General features: G+C 50.8%; 2 protein-coding genes across 3 annotated transcripts; one reads left to right on the plus strand and one right to left on the minus strand.

The window, feature by feature from the left end:
• The first annotated feature begins 137 nt into the window (after positions 1-137).
• On the plus strand, positions 138-7,861 carry RBM22 (RNA binding motif protein 22). 2 transcript variants are annotated; one of them, XM_065849324.2, is made up of 11 exons: positions 138-286; positions 934-987; positions 1,929-1,958; positions 2,941-3,073; positions 3,199-3,299; positions 3,446-3,618; positions 4,171-4,371; positions 4,825-4,989; positions 5,399-5,487; positions 5,758-5,889; positions 6,567-7,861. In XM_065849324.2, exons 1-11 carry the CDS (start codon positions 233-235, stop codon positions 6,695-6,697), a joined length of 1,263 nt encoding a protein of 420 aa, XP_065705396.1. In that variant the 5' UTR covers positions 138-232; the 3' UTR covers positions 6,698-7,861. The 2 variants fall into 2 exon arrangements, with proteins under 2 accessions (XP_065705396.1, XP_071670819.1); XM_071814718.1 differs by lacking the exon at positions 1,929-1,958.
• A 1,736-nt stretch (positions 7,862-9,597) lies between these two features.
• On the minus strand, positions 9,598-15,614 carry MYOZ3 (myozenin 3). Its single transcript, XM_065849403.2, has 7 exons — positions 15,197-15,614; positions 14,156-14,242; positions 13,596-13,750; positions 13,325-13,393; positions 13,080-13,224; positions 12,648-12,819; positions 9,598-9,867 (listed from the first exon to the last, which is right to left on the minus strand). Exons 2-7 carry the CDS (start codon positions 14,184-14,186, stop codon positions 9,705-9,707), a joined length of 735 nt encoding a protein of 244 aa, XP_065705475.1. The 5' UTR covers positions 14,187-14,242; positions 15,197-15,614; the 3' UTR covers positions 9,598-9,704.
• Positions 15,615-15,619: the final 5 nt, after the last annotated feature.

Consider the following 15,619-nt stretch of genomic DNA (forward strand, 5'->3'; position numbering starts at 1 on the left):
GTTGTGTCCGCCCCACCCATTTCCGCGCCTTTCACCGAGCTCTATGATTCTCTGTGCCTAGAGCGCCCTCCACCCGCACGACCTTACCCCCTCGCCTCGCTGCTCGCTTCGTCGCTCGCTTCTCCGGTACGTCGCTGGCGGAAGTAGCGTCACTTCCGTCTCCCGCCGCCTGCCGGGCGCAGGGCGGAGCGGCGCGGGGCTTCCGGTGGCCGAGCGGAGCGGCCGCGCCGCCATGTCCACATCACTGGGCTCCAACACCTACAACCGGCAGAACTGGGAGGACGCGGTGAGCCCGGGAGAGAGGCCGGGCCAGGCCTTGGGGTCTCCCGCTGCCGGGAGGATGTCGGGATGGGGGGCCGGACAAGGCCCTGAGGCGGCGGCTGAGGCGGCGCTCGGGGCCGGGCGAGCAGCGCGGGGGGATCCGAGAAGGGCCTGCCGCGCCTTCGCGGGACCGGAGGACGGAGCGCCCCGCCCTGTTCTCCCCGCTCTCCGCCGGCGCTCGGGGTGTCCGGGGGCTGGGGAGGCCTCACGGCAGCTGCGGGGGTTGATCTGGGCCCATCGGGCCACGTTCTTTAGTGCTGAGGCCTCTCCTGGGTGGGCACAGTGCAGACAATAGATGCCGGGGGACGCTGGGGGCCGTGTCAGCTGCTGCAGTCAGGTCACTGAACAGCTGATGTCTCCAGAGGATGCTTTTGGTTGGTTTGTTTGTCTCAATTTTGCTTCAGACTGGAATAGCTGGCAGGTCGTGGGTCTTTCATAATATGGGTCTTGGGTCACGGCGTGTAGCTCTCCCAGGGGCTCATTTTGAATGAGTCTTTTTATGTTTTTTAAGCGGTCTGATTAGTCTAGCTCAGTTCAGTGTGATTTGAATGTTGTTATGATGAGAGAGTTTGTTGCAAATCTGTGTTTTTAATTTCTTCTTGCTCATTTCAGGACTTCCCCATCCTGTGCCAGACATGCCTTGGAGAAAACCCGTATATCCGAATGGTACGTGCCCGTTCGACCATACAGTCCTTTCCTCTGTCTCAACCCTAGAACTGCTGTATTTTGGGGACTAAAACATGCCTGGCTGCAGCAGGAGATGCTGAGGTGTATGTGCACTCATAATTGGTCCTGCACACCATTATTTGCTCCTGGCCATTGTTGGTATGCGATGTCATGGTGTTAGGTGTGTGATTTAAGGCTAAATGACTCAAAAAGGAAAGTGAGATGATACAGTCCAATGTCTGGAGTGCAGGAAATACTAGAAAACACAGCATTGGTTCCGGTAAATCACGTGACATGGAGAACATTAAGCTGTTGAAATATTTAATAGCGCAATTTCTGAAATGTGAAGAATACGCGCTTGTAACAATAAGTTAAAACTGTCTTATGAAGATTGCCTGATGGTAGTTTAAATCCTTGTGTGTTTACCTTGGTGTCCTTCGTGCAGGAGTCAGTCTCTTCTGTTGCTGTTCTCTGTGCTCAGTCCATTTGCGTGTGACTGACACTGGAATGATCTTCCCTTCACATTTCCATTCCACCAAGTTTGCTGAGAGAGTCTATGACATTTTTGTGAAATGTAATCCTGCTGCCAGTATAGGTGATGTTTCAAAAACTGCTTGTTTCATGCACATCATGTAACATCATCTTTGCTTAAAAATAGCTATTAATATTCCATTTCATCCTCACCTTTCATTTGTACCTGAGGTGAGACTTATACTGTGCTTTTAATTAAAGTTTCTAAACCAAAACTGGATTGAAAGCTTTTTAGGATTTTATTTTTTGTCCTGTTGATCTGCCAAGGTGTAAATCCAAAACATAGGGGTGGGTGAGTCTAAATGCAGTGTAATTATGAAAAAAACCCCTGTGCTATAACATTAATCATATGTTTTATGTTGAAGTAATGATGTTTCATATTTTCTTTTGTTGTTTTTATTATATTTCAGACCAAAGAAAAATATGGAAAAGAATGCAAGGTGTGTTTGCTGGCTTTTGAAGAAAGAACATCTCAATTGGCATGCGTCTAGGAATAATAAATTTTAATGTTAAAAGAATGTTTGCTTCAGAAAAGTGCTTATCTGGGTTTGCAACTTAAAATGTTTATGTAACTACATACATTTTTAGGTTAGTCTACTGTGTGCTTTGTTAGACAGTCAGCTGGTCTTAATAGAATTACTGAAGGCTGTCCAGACAGACTTAGGATTTGCTCATGTTTATTTGACTTAGGTTTTGTGAATGTTGTATTATACTTGAAGGTATTTCAGCATTTTAAACGATTTCATATTTTCTCTTGCAAGTTTATTTTTACCCATAAGTGGTGCATAAATAACTAGAGTTTAGGTTTTGCTATTAATATGTTGTTCACAGCTACACAGTGGTTTGTGTGTTAGCTGGCTAAGAAATAAGCCATGTTTATTTCTGAAAGAGTGAGAAATATTTAGTGTTAAATTAAAGGACTTTTTTGCCCCTTTTATAAGTTGCCATCTGAGGGAGGGAGAAGGCAGGTTCTGAAATCTTCCTTGTCCTCCTCAAACAGTACCTGCAGCAGAAGCAGATGCATCATTCCAGCTTCTGGAGTAAAAGTGTCATAATCTCTCACTGGACTTGCTGCCACACTGGTGACCAGTTTACTCGGAACTGGTAATTGAATAGCTCTGTACTGACATGGCCTGGAATGAAGGAGAATTTATTTTTCCATTGAGTAGATCTGCTTTGAGTTATTATAATAAATAAATAAAAAACAACAACAAGAAAAAACCTGTCTAAAATTTTCTCCTGTCAAAGGCACCAAATAGAAACAAATATTTCTTGAACTGTGAATCTTAGCACAAAGATGAAATTGTATTTAGAGTTTAAAGATATTAGATGTGTTTGGACTTAGAGTTTTTGTGCAAGAGCCAGCACGGTAGCTTCACTGCTGTGTGACAGTGGTACAAATGTCGACTTTCTGTCTTTCAGATTTGTGCCAGGCCTTTCACAGTATTTCGCTGGTGCCCTGGTGTTCGTATGCGTTTCAAGAAAACAGAAGTATGCCAGACATGCAGCAAGCTGAAGAACGTCTGTCAGACCTGCCTGCTTGACCTGGAATATGGTGCGTACCAAAAAATGCAAAGAGAAGCGTCCGGTCTGCTTGCCTCTGAAATGAAAGTTGGTGAAGTGTCTTCAAATGCACAGGTGTAATAGGGATTTGTTGGTGTTTTGTTTGTTTGATTCTAGGTTTGCCTATTCAAGTCCGGGATGCAGGACTCTCCCTCAAGGATGAAATGCCCAAGTCTGATGTTAATAAAGAGTATTACACCCAGAACATGGAACGAGAGGTAAGAAAGTATAGTTGTAATCACACTCTGTGGATGTGTAAAGGGGAGGAATGACTTGGCTTATCTTAAATCGCTTGCTCTAATTCTGTGCATTAGTTTTTAATGGTGATATATACATAATTATTTATGTTTTAACTACTGTTCAGATATCTAATTCTGACGGCACTAGACCAGTTGGTGCGCTAGGAAAAGCTACTTCTACCAGCGACATGCTGCTGAAGCTGGCTCGGACCACTCCGTACTATAAACGTAACCGTCCTCACATCTGTTCCTTCTGGGTAAAGGGAGAATGCAAGAGAGGAGAAGAGTGTCCCTACAGGTACAGACACAGTTTAAACAGTTAATCTGTTCCCTGTGGTCAGACACAGCTCCCTGGGGCATTAGAGGAGCAGCAAATGCTGCAGCAGACAGGAGCTGTAACACCAGGAGCGGGGTCAGTCGGTTGGCACGCGGCGCCAGTGAACGAGTCTTTGTTGTGGCAAGTTGTTTTGTGAGGAGTTAGCTGCCTGGTCCCGTAGTGTTTTGCCAAAGCAGTGACTGCAGCTCTTCTGCATAGTTCATTTTTTCCCTTCATGGCGTCAGTCCCCTCAATCAGAGATCTTTGTATTTGAACAAGAGGCCGTTTGAAATCCAGCTCTTGTGTTTTGTAGTGCTGAACGCTGAGCTGTCACAAGTGCCATTCATTCAGAGCTCAAGGCAGTCCTGGCTGCAGTTGAAGTTCTCCAGGATTTTTTTTTTCCATTTTGGTGTGTTTATGTGAACAGCGTTAAGCATAGAAGCGAGCAGAGGCCTTTAGAGGGGAAGGGCGCATTTATTTAACCCGATGCGGCTGTGACTGGTGTTATGAAATGCTCTGTTTTTTGAAACTTAGGCATGAGAAGCCTACAGATCCAGACGATCCTCTGGCTGATCAGAACATCAAAGATCGTTACTACGGAATTAATGATCCTGTGGCTGATAAACTTCTGAAACGAGCATCAACCATGCCTCGTCTCGACCCCCCGGATGACAAGACTATTACTACCCTCTATGTTGGAGGGCTTGGAGATACTATCTCTGAATCAGATCTCAGGTGTGTTGGTGAATTTGTGTTGCCCTTGCCTTTTTATTTGATGCCTTGATTACTGCTCATCTTAAAGTGAGGAAATCTCTATTGCAAGGAAAGAAAATAAATATTTTTCTTTTTTTGTTCTCCTTAGTGGGAAACTAGTTGATGGGCCAGGTGCCAAGTGATGCCAGCTTGTAGGAGAACAGATGAACAGGCACATTTCAAATACTTTTTACAAGAAAGTCCTGTAGTTTCTCTCTAGCTAGCTGCTGGGAAAAGCGGCTGCAGAGTTTTTATTGCTCTGTAATTGCACAGAGGGGCAAGGGACTTAATTTTTAATGGTTAGTCTGAACTTAAGATGGAGAAATGAAAGTATCTGAGTGTGTGTATTTCAGCACATGATGAGGTCCTGCTCTGCTTTGTACCCTCTGGCTTGGAGGAGTGGGGTTTCATAATAATTTTTTTCCCTCCCCACAGAAATCACTTCTACCAGTTTGGGGAGATTCGGACGATAACTGTGGTGCAGAGGCAGCAGTGCGCGTTCATCCAGTTTGCCACCCGGCAGGCTGCGGAGGTGGCTGCTGAGAAATCCTTCAACAAACTCATTGTCAACGGTCGCAGGCTGAATGTCAAATGGGGAAGGTGAGTCTGGAGGGAGGAAGTCTTGAGGATGCTGCCACAAGGTTCTTCACTCAGTTTATGCAGCCTTGATGGGCAGGAGTGGATGTTAAGTTGGAGCAGATACCAAGTTGGTAAACAGTGGGGGTCCTTTTACAGTTTGATTTTCTTTCAGCAGCAGGGTCTGAGTTGGAGACTACACAAATTGTGTACGGGGTATCCTGGTTCAGCGTTATGCATGAGTTTCTGAAGTTTTGCTTCTAAGCTATCTCCTGCAAGTGCCATTTGCACACTTTGTACCTGCTGTCTCTGATGTTTTGTGACTTTTTCACCTTTGGCATGAAGCATTGGATATGGATGAGAAACTATTGTGGTGTGAATCTTTGCTTATCCTGTTTTTTCTCATTCCTGTTCTCGAACTTCTGTTTTATAGGTCCCAGGCAGCAAGAGGAAAAGAAAAGGACAAGGAAGGTACTACAGAATCTGGGATAAAGCTGGAGCCAGTTCCAGGGCTTCCTGGAGGTAAGGGAGTTGTTTTTCTCTCTGAAATACCTGGTACTGACCTGCTTCCATGAGCAAAGCTGGTGTTAAACCCCCGAGAGCCGTAACGAAGATCAGGACAGCAGAGGCACTGATGAGCCCAGAGCAGTTATGTGCTGCAAGTTCATACATGCAACAGTAGCAGTAGTTTGTCTTTGTGAAGGAACTGACTATGCCTCCTCTCTGGAGGCAGATACCGCTGCATATCTTGACTGAGAGACTTTCCATAACCACTGTGTACTTTTCCCGCAGCTCTCCCCCCTCCTCCAGCTGCAGAAGAGGAGGCTTCTGCAAATTACTTCAACCTACCTCCGAGCGGCCCTCCAGCCGTGGTTAACATCGCTTTGCCACCTCCTCCTGGCATCGCTCCGCCACCACCTCCAGGTACTCGTGTTTCCCCTGCGAGCGGGGGTGTCTGACATGGCGTTAGATGATCTAGTTCTCCTCACTCGGCTGCGCTGGAGCACTGACACATGCCCTGGGTTCATTTTCCTCATCCCTGATCATACAATGTGAACTGATGAGCTAAAATGAGCTGTCAGCACAGTTTAATTACACTGAGCTGCCTCTTGTGGTACATATTCACTTGCAAGTTCTCAGGCGTGTCAGAGATCTCTGTCACTGGTTGCTGAGACCTACTTGGTGCTTTTGCTGGCTGTATAAATGCCACATGAACTCAGACTTCAAAGGGTCATTCTGCAGGTCTTTGAACACCAGCCTGTGTTTGGCTGTGTGTGTACATCTACCCAGAGACCCCTTTTTCTGTGGGACAGCAGACTTGTGGATGTGTTTGCTTTGCTCCACATTTGAGTAGAAAGCATTTAAGTCAGTGTTACAGACACCTGTCCAGTCCTCCCCCCCAGCTTTTATCTGTGAGGACAGGTGTGTGTTGGGTGAGGATTGCCCCCCAGTTATACTGAGAAGAGGGGAAAGAGTTGGGGGATTTGAGGAATCATGGGAGGTGTGCACCTTTCTAAGGCACAGCTGTAAGCCAGCTGTTTTCTGTTGGTACTTTTACATCTGCATTGCTTGTTCTGAAGCTGCTGACTTTATTTTCACAGGTTTCGGACCACACATGTTCCACGCTATGGGGCCTCCACCTCCATTCATGAGAGCCCCAGGCCCCATCCACTACCCATCCCAGGATCCCCAGAGGATGGGTGCCCACGCGGGGAAGCACAGCAGCCCCTAGCACGTCCTGCTGCCCTCGTCCTTTCAGTAAATGTTATTTTATAGTTACCATGGTAGCACCATTTGTTCAGCTGTGGGTGAGCTAGTGAAGCCTTATTTCCCCGCTTGAAGACACTGGGCAAGCTGAGCTCCTTGTCTCTGCTGGCTGCTGGGGTGGTTGATACATCCCAGGTCTTTCATTTAGTGCAGGGGGGTGGGGGGGCGGGGGGCAGATGGAGAAGGGCTGTTGGGGTTCTGTGGATCAGGTGTACCAGAATTACAGTGCTAGCCATGTATCCCCTTGGCACACTTTTGAAATAAACTTCTGGAAAAACAAAAGCAAACCCTTTCCAAGCCCATTTGATATCCTCAGTCTGAACACTATGGACTATACAAATGTAACCAGAGGCTCTTTCTGTGTCAGGTAACGACTTATTATTTTAATGAGGTATTAAACCAGGACTCTTATATAAGAACTGAAAATCAAGCTTATCAGAGGTGCCAGACCCATGGCTTTGCCTTTCTATTGCCACAGAATTTTCTTCCCTCCCTTTTATTGTCTTTCTGCTTAAAAACCGAAAACCAAAACCTGTTTTGATGCTTCATTTCTAATCCTGTCCATCCTGAGCCAGATCAGCGTTGAGTCATTCAAGCAGCCCCTGGGGGGCGTGGATGTGACATGGAGCTGCAGGTTGGTGATTGCCTGGTTTTGGCGGTTGCCTGGTTTCAGCAGTTGCCAGTTCTGGACTGGTGACAGTCCCCCCGATGGCCCCTATAGCCTGCAGTGCTGACAGCTGCGGGGGGAGGACACAGTGCAGGTGCAAAAACTTGTCCTGGGGATATTTGGAGCATGTCTGGGGCTTTGGAGGCCAGTGGATACAATCTCTTTAACTGTGAGATGGATCTCATTTTGTCCTACTTTGGTAAGATATGAAACATTTTTCTTTCCCTGTGCTCCAACTCTGGTGTTTGTTCAGGAGCGACTGTGTCCTGCATGGAGCCTGTCATTGAATAAGATGTGTGTGCACGTGGCTGGAGGATTTTAAGTTTATCTGTTATGTCAGCTGCTTTCATATCTTGGATCTGTATGAACCTTTCTGTAAAGCAAAACATGATCAGACCTGTTCCGAAGCTTCATTTGCTTGTTTTAAAAAAACATATATTAAAATATTTGAATTTTTCAACACTTTGCTTAGACCCTGCCTCCTGGAGCACAGTGTTTGAGCGCTTTGTCTGATTTTGTCTTCTGCCAAAGCCGAAGTGCAGGGTGCACAAGGACAGCAGCTCCACTTTTGGTTTTATGTGCTGTCCCATGCGATGCCACTGGGTTGGAGGTGGCACCAGCAGCACGGCTGGCAGGCAGGCTGGCTTTCTCTGCAGAAAGCAGGGTTTTGGGTGCAGGTAGTTTAGTTTTTGTCAGGTAAGAGCCTTCCCAGGGCAGTGTTGGAGGAGCAGAGGCTGCGGGTGGATGGTGGGGGGGCTGCGGTGTTTGCCACTGCTCTGGCCCTGAGTCTGCGGTCGGGGACCATGGGTGCTCCGCACACAGATCTGAAACACAAACAGGCTTCACATTATCGCCATTTATTTATTATTTCCAGCCAGGTCCCCAGGGATACGTGAGTTCTTCAGCTGACGGACAAAGGGGAGAAAGACGGGTTTGGAACAGGACAGCAATTGAGCATCATAAATACTGAATGTATAAGGAACAGACTGTTTTTCTTTCCATTTGCTTGGTGCCTCCAGCTTCTGTGGGAAGAACAGAGCAAAGAAAGTTTCCTGCCTGAGTGGTGCGTTGTGGCCGCAGAGTCCCTGTGTGGGATTCGTTCTGCACAGCGTTACAAACACACTTCACAAGCGAGGCAGCCGTTAACTGCGTCTACCACGGAATTTACTTGCCTGGTTTAAACAGTGGTGGAACAAGAAACTTTTATCCTAATGCTCCTGCTTTTGCAAGATTCAATAAGGGTAACAGCAAGAACCTGACAAAAGTAAGTGTAGAAAGCCTGTATGAAGTTAGAGATTTTTGTTAGCTCTTAGCGGGGTTTTCCAGCTGTTCTGAGGACTTTCCCGTAGCCTGGTGTTTGCTGTGTGTCACTGCTGAGAATGTTTCTGTAGTTGAATCCTTGCTGCATATTTTTGCCTTCATGGAGAAGCCCGTGCTTGCTCTGGTGTCACAGCTGCGCTCCTTTTCCTTCCCACTGATGCTGCAGTTGCCAGAATACCTGATGGTACCTCCAGACTGGTGCAATTTTGTAGCGCTGCTGCTCCAAGTAGGGCCTGATCTCTATTGACCAAATCTGGTGTAAGTCAATCGAAGGGCTTGGCTGTTTAAGCAAGGCACACAAGTAGCAGTAGGAAGGGGAAAATACCAGCTGCCAAGTGCCGGCCAGTAGCTTGTGGAAAACGGGGCACAAGTTTCCAGCTCCCAGTGTTTCCCATATCTCCTGGTTGTGCTGTGTTGGTAAACAGACAGATTCCCAGTTCCTCATTGTTCTTGTCCAGCCAAGTCCAAGGTGAATGCTTTGAACATGCCAATGCCTCTGGTAACTTGTTTTGCTGCTGCTCTTCAATTATCGCCTCCTCTGGCCGTCGTGACCAGAATGACAGGTGTCCTGAAGATGGAATTTCTCTGCAAAGGCAGCAGCTGTCAGAGCGAGTCTTGTGTGTCACTGAAGAAACAGTGAGACAGCTTGCCGTGTTGCAGCAGGTGATCCTGCCATCTTCTGCAAGGCCACAAGAGAGGGATGTATGGGGTGTTTTGTACAGGAGCTTACAGGGATCTGCTCACACTACCGATGAGAACTTGGCTGCTCAGCTCAGCACTAAATACCCTTGTGACAATGGCTGGTATGGGGGGAATTCAACATGGTCCCAGACTTGAGCTTGTCTAGATCCCATTGAAGAGGATGACAACTGAGACCACGCACTTAGCTTTCACGAAGAATACTCACTCCTCTCTCCCCTGCTGTGTGAAGTACGTTTGAGTCTAGCGAGAAAAGCATCCGCGGCGATGAGGAAGGGAGCGCACGCTACAGCTCGTCGCTCTCCGGTAGGATCCGCACCCAGCCTTGAGGGGTTCTGTTGAAGTTGGGTCTGTGGGAAATCACCTCCAGAACACTCAAGTGCTCCAAATCCACGGTGGGCACAGAGGACAGGTCACTGACCAGTGCCCTGTCAAATGGGGTGGGAGTCCTGCAGTGCAAGAAAAAACAGACTTGGTATGTCAGGAGGAGAGGTTGTGTGTGTCATAAAAGTGATGGAAAAAGCAGGTCTGGATTTACTATGAGCCCGGCAGCAACCTAGCAATGCTTGTAGTAAATGACAACCCTCCGCTTCCTCCCCAGAGGCCATTAGAGCTTCTGCCACCCCAGCAAGGTGCTTGTCCTGTACAGAGCCACCTGCAACTTCGGCTTTGGCAGCCCTGGAGAGAAGGGTTTGGTGCCTGAGCGTCAGTGATCATGCAGGGGAGGGAGGAAGCATCTTCTTACCTTTGCCATAGTCTCTCTCAATGGGCTCCACCAACAGCAGCAGAGATGTTTTGTGCATGAAAGGGGCTAGAGTAAGAAAGTGGGTGATGGTGACAAACCCCCTGATCTTTAGCAAGTGACTCGTACGCAACTGATTTGCTCTGCAGAGGGTGGTGCTGCCTCCTGATGACTCTAGCACATGTGTAGGCAAATGTCTTTCTCTTGGCTCTGGCTCTAGCTTCTCTTGAACTATGACTAACAGGAGGAGCAGTGTGGGGGCAAGAGCTGTCATCCCTGTCTGGAGAAATATGGAAAGGAACTGGGGAAGAGAGTGCTAGCCCCCAGAAAGCCAAGAATGTTGGTTTTGGAGCAGCATATGGAGGCTGAGTTATCAGTGAGGCATAGCTGGGAATGTTTGCTTTGGAAAGTGCTGCTTGAACATGAGTAACGTGGTACTGCTTTGCAACAGAGGAGAAATAAGGTGGGGGAAAGGTAAATGAGATAGGTTTGTTCCAGAAACTTTCTCCCTTCTGGGAAAAGACGATCTTTTTCAAAGCTTGGTTTTTACTCTTGAGGCAGCACACCTTAGCAAGGTGGCTGAAGGTCTTTGCATCACAGCCTGAATGTTTAAACTTGAGGATAAATTGGTCTGCTTTAATGCAGTTGCTGTCGAGATAGTGAACTTGCCCTGTGACCCGTGTGAGCTGTGCTGGATTCACCTAGCTTCAGGCAAGACTGCTGGCTTTTTGCTAGCTGCTTTGTTCCAAAAAGCTTGTTTTTCTGCAGTCTGGTATTTGATGAACTGAGAAGTGATTTTAGAGCCAACAGCTTGGAAGCTCTTGAAAAGCCCAGTTAAAAGCAGATTGGCTCTCTGAATCTTCTTGCTTCAGTGAAGAATTAGAGGAGGTGGCAAGAGGCTTGGTGTTAAATTAGCATCCATCTGTATTAAATAACAGTTCAAGACTTTAAATAGAAAGGCAGCATGTGAGAGGGGAGAAATGGTACGGGGGTAAAGCATTATTCAGAAACATGCCTTTGCTTCCGTCCCTGTCCATGAATAAATACTGAGGCAGGAGCATGGCTAAATGTTGAAAGAAAAGAGCCAAGTGTCTGCAGCAGCTCCTTGTTCTCCCCCTACGGCACCTCCTCGGATGTTGCTGCTCCAGGAAAGCTCACGATTGCTGAGCAACTGGGAAGGAGACCCTGAATGGCTAAAACGCAGCACTTCGGCTTCCCCATGGCTGCCCACAGGTTCTCGTCCCTCCTGTTAACCCCACTGCCTCCTCCCTCTCACCCTCAACTCCAGTACAGACCAGTGTGCTGTCTCGCTGTCGTTGGTGTGGGAGGAGAAACATGAGTGGGGCTGAGCGCACAGCACCCTCCTGCTGGGCTTCTCGCCAGGCTGCAGAGCAAAGCCCCAGGGGCTGAGGGAGAGGAGGGCAGCAAAGGGATGGTGGCAGCATCATTTCCAGTGGCCGAGCTGGTCTCTGCCCATGTCCCCCCTGTCTCAAATCCAGCCCTGGTGTGGGCTCAGGAAAGCTGCTGTCAGTGGGGCCCCAGCACTGTGGCAGCTGCTCTGATGGGGAGCAATGCTGTGTCCTCGAAAGGAGCTCCAGCGGGGCTTGCCTGCTGGAAGGTGACTTTGGCCAGGCCACCAAGGCTACTGTGCTTTCATCCACATGAAAGAGGCTTACAGCAAGGAGGAGAGCCAAGACCTGGGTTTGCAGATTCCCTGGGATGATGTTCAGCTTAAAGGTTCAGTTCTCATTGTTCTGCCTTGGGCTACTGGTACTTTGCCACCACCAGATCTCTGTCTCCTGAATCCCCACCAAACTCCTTTCCAGAGCGGAGATTTTCCTTGGTGCCCTCCTGCTGTGTGGTCCTAACCTTGACCCCAGTGTGCTTTGGGGATGTGAGGACACACAACAGCCATGCTCTGTTGGAAGCAGCCACAGGGCACAGAGCTGCCCAGGCTGGGCCGACAGAAGCTCCCCAGCCTGGAGACTTCGATCTCAAGCAGGTATTTGGAAGGAATCTGGTGGCGATTAACCTTATACCCCCCTCAATTCCAGCAGCTGCTCGGATACCCTAAGGAAATGAGGAGAGAGACCTGGCAGTGTCTGGGCAGGAATTCCAACCAGCCCAGAGCTGAGCCTGGCAGGGAACAACAGCGATTCCTTCTCCAGGACCACATGTGGAAGAATTAGTCCTCCCAAATTTCAGCCATAATTGCTGAGGTTACCCCGCAAGACCAAGCTGCGTAAGGCTGCACAAGCCTTGTCGTGGAGCCGCGACGAGATCTGGGGAACTGCTGGAGGCAGAAACCTTTGCAGAGGGGCCACAGAGGAGCTCCTGAGCAGGAAAAGAGCAACCTGAGCCCTGCAGTGTATAAAGAGGGCCTGGACCATTGCATTTCCCTGGCAGAATGGTAGGTGCTTCTTGAGGCTAAAGGGCTTGGCCAAGGGATGGACAGGCTGGCAGTGCCTGCTCCTTGGCAAGCATTACCTGTTGAAGCTCCTGAAGTCCCATGGAGAAGGTCTCACGGGTGGTTGGTTCTTGCTGTGCAGAGCATTGTCCTTGTCACCGAGGAGTTCGTGCCATGGGGAGCGGTAGCCTTTGGGGATGGCGGTGACGTTGAACTTTTCCGGGGGGACTTCTTTGAGGGGCCCTGAGTACCCTGTGCGGGGGGAGAGATGGCGTGGGCAGCCACGGCCAGGCTGGGGCAATGTCCCGAGCAGGGGACAGGGGGCTCGGAACAGCCACGGAGGACCTGCTGCTGCGGGTGGGATTACACACATACAACATAAATATATCTTTATATATACAAAAAATCTAGGGGAGGGTTTTAGGGAGGACCCTTGGCAGGCAGCAGCTCGCAGTGCCCTCGCGTTACTGAGGTAACAACCGCGTAGGCTTTGGGGTGTAGGTAGGTTTTACCTGGGGCCAGAGAGTCGGGGTTGAGGATTTTGCTCATCTGCAAGACTTTCTCTGTCTTCTTGGGCACTTCAGGGGGGCCGCCCTGGGGCGACGCGGCCACGTGGATCTCGGAGTGATAGTTCTGGAGCCCACCGTCCTCCCCTGCCTGCAGAGGGCAGAGTCAGTGGGCACAGGGAGCTCCCCCTGTCCCACTTAGGACTCAGAATTCTGCTGGAAGTGCCTCAGAGCTTCCTCCACCTACTCACCGTCCACTCATTTCCTGTTCCCTCTGTGCCACCCTTCCTGGTGTGATGTGAGCCACCCACTCCTGGGAGCTGCAGGTGAGGAGAGGGGTTAGTGGGTGCAGAGGGGGACCAGCACCCTTGCTTTTTGGTGGATGCTGAACCTGATGCTCGCCCAACTCCATGCCCAGCCTGGCCATCCTGCTGAGACCTCCCAGACCCACTTCCCTGCAAAGGCAGTGAGCACCAGGGAAGGGCTGTCCCACTGGGACGTGGGGATGAGCTGCAGACCCACCTGCCTGTACCCGCTGGGATGCTCGAAGACAAAGCGTTGCATCCGCTTCTGGCGCTGCTGGAAGAGGCGGGAGCCGCGGTTGTTCCGCAGGGAGAGCTCCTCGATCATCAGATCCTGTGGCGTGCTCACCTTCTTGCCCAGGTCCAGCTGGGGTGCTGGGGAGGCCAGGGGAGAGCACAACTGCAGCTGAGCCTGCTGAAACGCTGAGGACCCCCATGCCCAGCACAAGGACAGCATGTCCCCTCTCCAGGGTCCCTGTCGCGTGGCTCAGCCATGCACCTGTGGTGGGAGCTGTGCTGGGGACCTGCATTTCCTTGTTGTGGGGAATTGTCAGGGCATTATCTAAGCTCCAAAGGTTTGAACAGCCTCTCCTGCCCCTGTGCATGGACTCTTTGACAGGAAATTGCTGCCCCTTGGGGCTGTAGTGCAGCAGGGGACCAAGCAAACACATACAGAGGCTGTGAGGAGTGGGGGCAGTGGTTTCAACCAGAGCTGGGTCCAACCCCTAGGCAGGGGGACAGCACTGCCATGGGACTGGTGACACCCCTGTTCCTCCTTACCGTCTTCAGGGCCCGGTTGCATGATGGTCATCACTTGCTGCCGAGCTCCTGGGGCAGCTCTGTGGGAGGGGTGTGGATCCTGCTTGGCTGGAAGAGAGAGGCAGTCCCGGGGTGACACCAAGCATGGGGACCCACCAGCCCCAGGTGTGCCAGGGGGAGCGGCCAAGCTTTACCGAAAATCTCCTCTGGCCAGCATCACCCCTGAGCATCCCCCCCTGACAGCACCACCCCTGAGCATCTCCTCCTGACAGCACCATCCCCGCACTGCTCTCCCCTCCCTTCAACAAGTGTAGGGAAATGTTCACAGATGCTGCCCCTCAGCCCCTGCCTGTTGTCTTTCCTCTCTGCTTTTCTTTAGTGCAGAAATGTCCTCAGCTCTGTCCTCACCTGCAGCGAGTTGGTGTCCTCATATCCTAAACCCCCTTGGAGCGACACTCACTGCCTGCAGCCTACGGGTGAGCAGGGGCCCTGGCTGCCCCCCCAGCCCCTCTGCCTCAGCAGAGCTATTTTCAGCTTCTGGCCCCAAGGGTGCAGGAGCACTGATCCTGCCGCGGAGCCAGCAAGCCCAGCCGGTGGCAATATGGGGCATGGGATGGCTGGGCTGGGTCACTCCTTCGTGGGGAGGCAGCTGGACACCAGCCCTGGTCTGAGCCCCCTGGCTGTCCCCCCTCCTGTGCTGCTGGAGCATTCGGCTCTGCAAGTGCAAGGAGTGGGGTGGTGGCTTGGCCCCATTTGATGCCTCTGGCATCCTCCAGCTTGGGCTTGGGCTGTGCAGCATCCCCTAAGAGCCCTGGAGAGCAGGGGGTCCCCTGGGGCCACGGGTGCCTGGCACGCAGCCAGCTCCCTGCCAGCTCCGAGTTCAGCATTAACCATCTGCGCAACAAACCTGGGACCTGTGCCCCGTCCTTCCCCTGACCCCACTCTGGGAGACCATCCCTGCCCCCCATGGTGGCAATGTCCCCACCAGCAAGGCTGGAATGTCCCCAAGCCCCATGCACCCTTGCAGCCACTGACCCCAGCGTGGGATCCCAGCTCCCCTACCTGGTCAGGGACAACCCAGATGCTGGGGACCAAAGATGTTCTCCTGCTGTGCTCGTGATGAGGCCAAAGCCAGGCTGTAGGTGCCAGTGCTTGGTGGCCCCTTTTGGCCCTCTGCGGCACCCCCAGGCTCCCTGCCGCTCGCCCCGACCCGTGCTGGGCTCCAGACCAGATGCCAAGGGCGGGCTGTGGGACAGCAGTTATTTCTGGCTGAGAAAGGGGGTGGAGCACAGCTGACCCTTGGGGACCAGGACGCTACCACCCCGACACGGAGCAGGGCTGACCCTTGGGGACCAGGACGCTGTCACCCTGACACAGAGCAGGGCTGACCCTTGGGGACCAGGACACTGCCACCCTGACATGGAGCAGGGCTGACCCTTGGGGACCAGGAAGCTGCCACCCCAGCGCAGAACAGGGCTGACTCTT

The sequence above is a fragment of the Patagioenas fasciata genome, chromosome 14 (assembly GCF_037038585.1).
Source record: "Patagioenas fasciata isolate bPatFas1 chromosome 14, bPatFas1.hap1, whole genome shotgun sequence".
Classification (NCBI taxonomy): domain Eukaryota; kingdom Metazoa; phylum Chordata; class Aves; order Columbiformes; family Columbidae; genus Patagioenas; species Patagioenas fasciata.

Excerpts from the sequence above, each read along its gene's own strand:
- RBM22 (XM_065849324.2), top strand. The coding sequence starts at position 233 with ATGTCCACATCACTGGGCTCCAACACCTACAACCGGCAGAACTGGGAG. Across the intron at positions 1,959-2,940 it reads AATATGGAAAAGAATGCAAG|ATTTGTGCCAGGCCTTTCAC; the intron begins GTGTGTTTGCTG and ends TCTGTCTTTCAG. Across the intron at positions 3,074-3,198 it reads CCTGCTTGACCTGGAATATG|GTTTGCCTATTCAAGTCCGG; the intron begins GTGCGTACCAAA and ends GTTTGATTCTAG.
- MYOZ3 (XM_065849403.2), bottom strand. The coding sequence starts at position 14,186 with ATGACCATCATGCAACCGGGCCCTGAAGACG. Across the intron at positions 13,225-13,324 it reads GAACAGGAAATGAGTGGACG|GCAGGGGAGGACGGTGGGCT; the intron begins GTGAGTAGGTGG and ends TGCCCTCTGCAG. Across the intron at positions 9,868-12,647 it reads GACTTCAGGAGCTTCAACAG|GACTCCCACCCCATTTGACA; the intron begins GTAATGCTTGCC and ends CTTGCACTGCAG.